The sequence below is a fragment of the Elephantulus edwardii genome, unplaced genomic scaffold (assembly GCF_000299155.1).
Source record: "Elephantulus edwardii isolate Elephantulus edwardi_28Jun2011 unplaced genomic scaffold, EleEdw1.0 scaffold00220, whole genome shotgun sequence".
NCBI lineage: Eukaryota > Metazoa > Chordata > Mammalia > Macroscelidea > Macroscelididae > Elephantulus > Elephantulus edwardii.
Genome location: NW_006399970.1, coordinates 1930094 through 1939063, shown reverse-complemented (window position 1 = coordinate 1939063; position 8970 = coordinate 1930094). Strand labels below are relative to the sequence as shown.

At 43.2% G+C, this 8970-nt stretch overlaps 1 protein-coding gene across 1 annotated transcript in view; it reads right to left on the bottom strand.

Annotated features, from left to right (window-relative positions):
- Positions 1 to 649: 649 nt before the first annotated feature.
- The window catches only part of KDR (kinase insert domain receptor (a type III receptor tyrosine kinase)), a 58882-nt gene continuing 50561 nt past the window's right edge, over positions 650 to 8970 (bottom strand). Inside the window, exons 28-30 of the mRNA XM_006898099.1 lie at positions 4103 to 4202; positions 3314 to 3399; positions 650 to 860 (exon numbers count right to left, since the gene is read on the bottom strand). Of these exons, the coding sequence (XP_006898161.1) occupies positions 650 to 860; positions 3314 to 3399; positions 4103 to 4202 (397 nt within the window). The remainder of the gene's footprint in view (positions 861 to 3313; positions 3400 to 4102; positions 4203 to 8970) is intronic.

The following is an 8970-nucleotide window of genomic DNA, read 5'->3' as shown; positions in this document are numbered from 1 at the left end:
TGGGAAGAGCACGCAACCTTGTAAAAATCAGTAACCTTGTCTAAAATCTTTGCATTTCCTCACAGATCACATGTCCACCTCCACCAGGGTCAATACAATGCATCTTGCAGGCCCCAGCACTCTCTCAAAAAAGGCTAACATTTCCTTTTTTATCTCTTCAAATCCTACTTGGCTCAGAACCCAAGTCCTTCCTATACAAAGCTGATAGATGCACTCAGCTCTAAAGATACCTCCCATCTTCAACATCTGAAGCACCTGCATTACCTGGTTTACCATCTTGTTTTATATAGGTGTCAACTCCCCAGGTAGACTGCTACTTCTCTGAGGATGGAGGCGATTCTTGGACTTTCTTTATAGTCAATGGTGAGACCCACACTTGAGGCATCACAGAAACTTTTTTAAATGAATGGGGGTAGGGGAAGAGAGAGAGACTAAGTTCAACACTGGGAAAAGACAGATAAACATTCTTGGGTCACAAATATCTTCTCAGGAAATGCTAGGGGGCTGGCTCCCTGCAGTCTGAGGTCCTCTTTCTGAAATGAAAATCAAATGTGGCAACTTCCTGGTGATGGAAAGAACAACACTTGAAAATCCAAGCAGCACCTCTCATGTGATTTCCAGTAAGTGGGAGGGATGTAAGTGCTTCTCTTTAAAGACAAGGAGAGCTCGAAGTGGTCCCAGGATCAGACTGGAGAATCTGGGCTTGTGGTTCAATCTCCATCAGCTTTAAAAGTTCTGCCTCCTCACTGGAGTACACAGCGGTATCTGTGTCATCGGAATGATACCCAGACTGGTAGCCACTCGTCTGGTTTGAGCCTTCAGATGCCACAGACTCCTTGCTTTTGCTGGGCATTAGCCCACTGTGGAAGAAAATACAGCCAAATGAGCTGAACGAAAGAAGGCAATCATTTACTACTAACTGCAACCCCATTCCCACCTCCAAAACACCAAACCAAATTGATTGCCATTGAGTCAATTTTGAAACACAGTGAACTCATGTACGTTCAGAGTAAAAGCTACAAGCTACAGGATTTTTAAAGCTGTGACCTTTTGAAAGCAGATCACCAGGCCTTTTATTTAAGGTACCTTTGGGTGGTTTCAAACAACAAACCTTTCACGTAGTAGTCAAGTGCTGAACAGCCCTTGCCACCCACGCTCCAGGCACTCCCTTCTCCACTCGGCAGCTGAAATCTGCCTGGAGACACCAGGCCCCTGACCCTCTCAGCAGTTAATCAACAGATCAGGTTTATTTGGACAATGCTTATTTGCAGGTACCAGCATGAATTAGTAGTTGGAGATAAGTCCTCTTATTCAGGTCTGAGTCTTTCAAACTTCAGAGAAGATGAAAGCCAGTTCCCTCAGCTTTGCAAGGACTCCAACCAACAGAGCATTTTATGGTGCTAGCGACTGACAAACTTGTATACAAGGATCTGGAGCCAAGGAGACTCCTTCCATAATATTGAAAGGAGACTGGGATGTTCAGACAGCTCACTCTTGCTCTCCCCATATGGCCAATTAGGAGATTACAAGGCATGTGTATGGTGTTAATAAAGTTATTGGGCAACTTTAAACTTTGGTAACTTGAAGCTTGTGTGCAATCAAGCCAGCCATGTCAAAAACTGCTTTCAAGCCCACATTCTTTGGAAGGACCAAGGATCCAGATCATTCAGCAGCAACTGGGAAATGTTTTCAATGGTGTGGGATTCTGACAGATGGCAACCATGTCAAAGCTTAGAAATGTAGGCTGTGTTCATTTAAAACCCCAAGATTTATACCTTCTCAAGTAATTTAGATGGGTTCTTTTGGTTTCCTTTTACCCTAATTGCTTGTGTTAAAACTTACAGAAAACATTTTAACTCTGTGTTTATATATATATATATGGATTTAAACATTTTTTTAAATAAGAAATGCACATATTTGTGTATGAGTGTACATGTATATTATTTTAAATAAGTAGAAATGCAATTTTTCTTTCATGCCAACCCCTAAATAAAACTAGTTTAGTATCTCCAGTAATAGTATTAGCCAAGCACATAGTGGTGGTGCTGTGTGCCATTGAGTCAGAACCAACTCACAGCTGATCCTCCAGCAGGTTTTTAGAGGCAGTAAATCCATGGATGGAAACAACCCATCCTTCTCCTGTGGAGCAGCTGGTGGATTCAAACTGCACGGCTCTGGGATGTCAGCACAGTTTCTTACCACTAGACCACCAGAGCTCTATAAATATTTTTCAATCCATGAATAAAAGCAAATGAGTAGCTGTCACAACTTCTTCTCTTAGCTCTTAAGACAAACACTCCATTAACACAGTAGCACATTTTATGTTTTCCTTCTCATAACCATCCAACAATTATCCATGAGTGTCCCTATTTTATATAGCAGATTATAAATTAGTAGATAAAAATCTTTTCTTTACTCTCACCTACAGGGAACCCTCTACAGGAATACCTCTTCTATATACTATGACTTTTAGAAAAACAGATTTCTATCTGTTTCATTTGCTCTATGTAAGTATATTCATTTAAAGCAACTATTAATTTCTCAGAAGAAGCCTGGACAATCTCCTCCTGTGTAATTAACTGTCTTTGAAAACCCACCGCAGGGTCAGCTATGGGTTGGTTCTGACTCGATGGTACACAACAACAATATTAATTTCTACTAAACCAATCAGAAGACATGATAATCTAAATAAAATAGAATACTTTCCTCACAGTTAGATATGAAATAATATAGCCAATTTTATGTGGGTATCTTAAACAAACAGACATTGCCTTATTTATACATATTAATTCCTAAGTACAGATGCACCAAATTATGTACAGATTTTTAAATTGTTCAGTGTCCACACTGGTGGATTCGAACCAGCAGGGAGATACAGCCTTTGGGTTCAGAGCTTACTTCTCTATGGACTACACCATCAGCGCAGCCTGAATAAAGAGCAGTCACATCTTTAGTGATTGTACCTAATGACCTCTTTGTAGCAAGCCATATAAACTATCGCTTTAGAAATGCCCTAGAATTCATTTTGTGCTCATAACAACTGATCAAATTCACTAACATACTTCACATTCTCTTTTCAAACTTGCTGCTTAGTTTTTTGGGTGTGTGTGTGTGTGTGTGTGTGTGTGTGTGTGTGTGTGTGGTTTTGTTTGTTTTTTGCTTGGTTTCTTTCCATTTTCAAAAAGTTAGGTTGATGCTAATTGTTCCTGCTCACAAAGACACCAAAACAGAAGACCTCATCTATATCAAAAACTCTAAATTCCTTCCCAAAATGCCTTCTGGAATTTGTCTTTTCCACCTGGCTGAGGCTTACCTAAACGACGGAGCTAATTTGGTTCTGTCTTCCAATGCTTTCAGCTCTTCGGACGCAAGAACCATACCACTGTCGGTCTGATTGTCCTTTGAAAGAGACAATTAAATGGTATAGATGATTGCACGTGGATACTAAGCAACTATTTCATCAAGCTGATTTCTTAACAAATCTTTGAGATACATGCTCATATATCCTATTAATGTTGTTTTTGTGTGCTGTTAATTCTGCCTTCACAACAGCTGACCCAGCATGACAGACTACAAATTCCTAGAGAGAAAATCCCTAAGCTGAAATCTAGATAGAAATAGCCAGCCAGATCTTTTTATCTCCCTTGGAGCCAAAGATGGGGTCAAACCATCAACCTTTTGATAAATAGCTGAGCACTTAACCACTCTGCTACCAGGGCTCCATAAATGTCCTGCAAGCTGGGGTTGGGAGGGGGCTACAAAAAGAAGGAATCATCTCCTAGAAGCAGATAGAAGCCTGGAGCAAGAGAAGAACTTTGGAAGAAGGTTCTGGAAGCAGATTTCCATCTGCTTTTGACAATGATACTATTTGCTCTTGAGTGAAGTTATGGATAAAGTCAAACTATCGTGGGCCAGGGTCTTTATGGATGGTAAAACCAAGGAGACTTGATTAATTCCATCTCCCACATGACCCCGTAGCACAAACCCTCAAGAATAGCCTTATAATGAAGCTCTAAGACCCTAATACTTAGGCTAATATTTATTGAGCTAATGTTTCATCCTTTGTATTATTTCTAAGACTATTTTTAAAAGCTGTACTTACATCTGGGATTACTTTGACTTCTGGTTCTTCCAAGGGGATATCTTCAAATGTTTTTACACTCACAGGCCGGCTCTTGCGCTTACTGTTCTGTAGATACTGACTGCAAAAGGAGAAATATTTAGATTTTCGTGGTGGTATATTTGGCAGCAGATATCACAAGCGATACCTAAGTTCATTATCTTCCAACCACAAGTTTAATAGTGACCTTCAAAACATCCTTTGGAAAAAGCAAAACAAAGCAAAACAAATTCTTTCTCTGCTAGCCCACATCGGAGGCTTCACTTCCTGCAAAAGTCCATTTAAAAGTATAACTGAGGGACCTGGAACAATCCCTGCTCCTTGGGATCATACTTCTGAGGTCCAGGGCTGGACTAGGGACAACAACAGCAGACTGGTCTGCCTTTACTCAGCTTTCTGATATTACACATGATTTCTTCCACTGAGCTATGGGCATATGACCGGCTGTTCCACATCTTCCTCGCCAGTCCCTGGAAAAGATTTTCAGATTGTGCTAAAGGCAAGCATTCAAGAGACGGACAAACAGCTGAGGGTCTCACTGAAGCAAGGTGAACCCAGCAAGGTTCTCAAGGTGACCTCTTCCTTCAATGTTCCCTACTGTTTCTGTGCACAGCAGAGCTGAATGAGCTCGGTGTTACCAGCTTCTCTGTTACGATGGTGGCATAGAAAGGTGGCACCTCTATGGCAGTTCAAATCCAGCTGTGTCTCCTTGGAAGACAGACCAACTTCTCCTGTGCCATTTACAGCCTTGGAAATACCAGAAGGTCAAGCTATGAGTGAGCTCTGACTTGATAGCAATGATTTTGAGAGGTTTATTTTGCTTGAGTTTGTTTTAAATATGATCAGGAAAGAAGCTCTGGTAACACACTGTACTGCATGACAGGCTGCTAACTGAAAAGTTAGTGGTTCAAATCCACCAGCCACTCTTTGAGAGAAAGATGGCCCAGCTCTTTCTGTAAAGATTTACAGCCTCAGAAACCTGATGAAGGGTCACTGTGAATCAGAATCAACTCAGAGGCAGTGGGGCTACATTTTTGTTAGATTGTCAAGAGGTACCAGTGCCTGGAGAGATAAATCTCACTGAGGATCAGCAGAAATGAGGAAGACCCTCAACGGGATGGATTGACCCAGGGGCTGCAATGATGGATTCAAGCACAGCACCCCGTGTGAGGACGGCACAGGACTGGGGACTGTTTTCCTTTGTCGTACCCAAGGTCACTTTCAGTCAGACCTAACTTGGTGGCGCCTAACCAAACACAACAGGATATTCTGACCACAGAGGTGTCAGTGTCAGGAAAAGGCATACCCTTCACCGTTAACAAAATGCATTCACAGACATGATTGTATCTATTCTTTCTGAGACTACAAAATAAATTCTTTCTTACTTAGAGAGGAGGAGGCTGGGGCCTGAAAAAGTAGCAGCCAGTAATGGGTAGAAAAAGGACTCGAGCTTTGCTCTGCAAGACTCCCAGGTTTCCCCCCTTTTATTTTGCACTGCCTCCCTTAGGAAATGGTCAGGAAGGAAAAGGAGGAAGAGAACAGCATACACAATTGTTTAAGTCTTTTTTTTTATTAAGCACTTAGTATGAGCATGTTTCATGGGTGACACACAACCTGTGCACTCAACCTCCTGATCTAAAGGTCAGCAGTTCCAACCCACCTGGTGGCACTGAGAAAGAAAAGCCTGGTAGTCTGCTTCCATCAAGATCAAAGCCAAGAAAACGCTACGTAGCAGTTCCACAGGTGGCGCCCAAGAATGGGAATGGCCTTGACAGCAGCATGCATTTGGTCTTTCTTTTATTTGTGCAAAGTGCTGTTCCATCAGCCATGTGACCACTGAAAAGCGCAGGGCAGGAAGGGTAAGACATGAAAACAAAAGATACAGTTTCATCTAGAGCAGTCTCCAGTGGTCAAGAAATCACAAGATGTGTTGCACTGGGAAAACCTTCCATCAAGGACCTCTCAACAGTTCCAAAGAACAAGGATGTCAGTTTAAAGATTAAGGTGTACTTGGTCCAAACCATGGTCTTTCCAATTAACTTCTTAAAAGTTGGACCATGACTAAGGATGACAGAAGAACTGGTGCCTTTTAACTGTGGTGTTGGAAAAGAGTACTGAACAGCCCATGGACTCCCAAGAGAACAAAGATGTCTTAGAAAAAGTGCAACCAGGGTGCTTCTTAGAGGCAAGGATGATGTGCATGTTATGGGAAGGAGCCAATTTCTGGGTGATGGCAAAGCTGGAGGGTCAGAGAAAGAGAGGAAGACCTTCAACAAAATGGATTGATGAAATAACTGTAATCACGGGGCTAGGGTGAGGTATCACAGTGCAGAACAGGGTGAGGTTCAGATCTGGTTCAAGGGTCACTGTGGATCACAGTAGACTGTATGGCACCTAATAACAATGTTGGGGCTTGATCTGGGAGCCACACCGCCGGAAGGCAGTCATAGGTCCTGATCTACACTGCCTGTTTAACCACCACTGAAAAATTAGTCAAAATGAAGAAAATGGTTTGTACCAAAATCTTTTTTTCTGGGAGAGGAAAAGAGATCTCCGATAAGCTGCTTGGTGTGGGAGGTGTGACTCCCAAGGGGGATGTGATGGCGTAACCACAGATGGTCACCAAAAAGCCTTCAAAGAAGCGTGCAGTCAATGAATATCTGTTCTCAGTCGGAGGCCTGAAAAGTTGGGGCCAGCAGTGATCGCCCCCAAGGAAAATGAGAGACAAAACTATGTCTAGACACTCGTGGTCCTTTTCTTCTGGCCCTTTCCTCTCACACCCCCTCAGCCTTTTCTCTAAACTCTGAAGAAATATTCGTTAATAGTTGAAAGGAGCAACAAATCGTGACACTGCCACCCACAGAGACGCCTCTGTCCAGCTCTTTCTAAAATGCAAGGGATGAAGTAAGTGAGAACGGCTGCTCAGCTTTACTTCTGGGCTGGGGATGTGATAGGGGAAAGAACAAGGCTTCCCTCACCCCAAGCTCCAGGGGTACCTCAGTCTCATCTCTGTCTCCTCGGGGAGGCCGAGGCACAAAGAAGCATTCACGTGAAGTCAAGGAAAGTGCAGGTGCTTCCATTCTGTCTTGGCTTAAACCCAGATGATTCAAATGTGACCGTGGCATCTTATTTTGATAAAAGGAAAAAAAGGCAGAGGCTTCGAGGGGATGCAGACAAAAGATTCCCACTTCCAGTTTCTTTTTCATATTAGGTCTGGATTAAAGAGAAACCAGACTGGAAGGGCCAATTCAGAAATCGCAGACAGAAAATCGGAGCCAGGCCTGGTGTCACATTTGTCCGCGCTTCTGGGGATAAATGTTAGCAGCCCCTTTTTTAGCTCCAGCACCGCTTTTGGCACTTCCACTACACAGAGATGACTTCATCTTCTTCTCAGCACCATATGCAAAGTGCCCCAGTCAGCCAAGAGGCTGCCAGGGGAATCTCTGTTCCACTCGGTCACGGGAAAAGACAGACCGGGGAGTCAAGTTCATGACCAAATGGCTTTCCTGAGAGGGAGAAGGTGAGAGAGTCGCAGGGGCAATTACACCTTGGAAAGCTAGCTGATCTTGAATTTGCAAATGTGGGACTGACTGGACTCTATTACTGCTATACTCCTCTCCCAGGGTCACTTGTCGGAATGGGAGAAGACAGAACCACTGAGTCAGGGAGCAACTGGGTTCATCTCAATTCTGTCATTTTAAATGCATCACTTTATTGTTACTGTTAGATGCTGACGTTGTTAGGTACCTACAACTTGTAACAGCCCCGTGAACAACATGCTCTGAGCCTTGTCCTATCCTGCACCATCCTCTTAGCCCATCCTGACAGGCACTGTGCCAATCCATCATTGTTAGGGTCTTCTTGTTCTCTGACTCTCCACCTTCATCCACACAATGTCTTTTTCTAAAAACTGGCTGCTCCTGACAAGACACCCACAATACGTAAGAAAAAGTTTCACCACCCTTGCCTGGAAGGAACACCCTGGTTGCACATCCCCCTCAAGACAGATGCATCTGTTCTTTTGGTTGTGGTTATTTATTTAGTTCTCCAACACCACAGCTGGTAGACAGCCCATTTCGGCTCAGACTGGCAGAGGAGAACTGTGCCCTCATTTTCTTGTATGCAATTTTTACAGGAACAGATCACCAGGTCTTTTCTCCTCAGAGTGACTGAATGAATACATTTCACATCGTCAACATTTCCATTAAAAGTAGGGTGCTGAAGTATCGTGCCACAAGGCTGCTTAGATCACTTAATAATCATCATTTATGGAGGACTTCCCGAGTACCTGGCACTTAAACCACACAATAGCATGTAATCCTCAAAACAAGCATTTATGAACACCAGGAAACTATGAGCAGAGGTTAGATGGTTTGCCCAAGGTCACGCAGCTGCTAAGAGCCACCCCAGGAGCCCAGTTGCTTCTGATACACAAATCATGATATTGTCCCACTTCCACTTCATCTCTCTGTGCCTCATGGTCAACATCACATTAACAGAAAGGAACTGTTCAAAACAACTATGAGATATCATCTCACCCCAGTCAGAATAGCAAAATTGAACAGAACAACAAGCAACAAATGCTGGCGCGGCTGTGGAGAAACTGGAACCCTTATTCACTGTTGGTGGGAGTGTAAAATGGTGCAACCATGTGGAAGGCGGTGTGGTGCTTTCTCAGAAAGTTGCAAATAGAGATACCATTTGACCCAGCAATTCCACTACTGGGAATATACCCCAAAGAGACAATAACTGATACCCAAGCAGATATATGCACACCCATGTTTATGGCGGCTTTGTTCACAATAGCAAGGAGTTGGAAACAACCTAAGTGCCCATCAACAAATGAATGG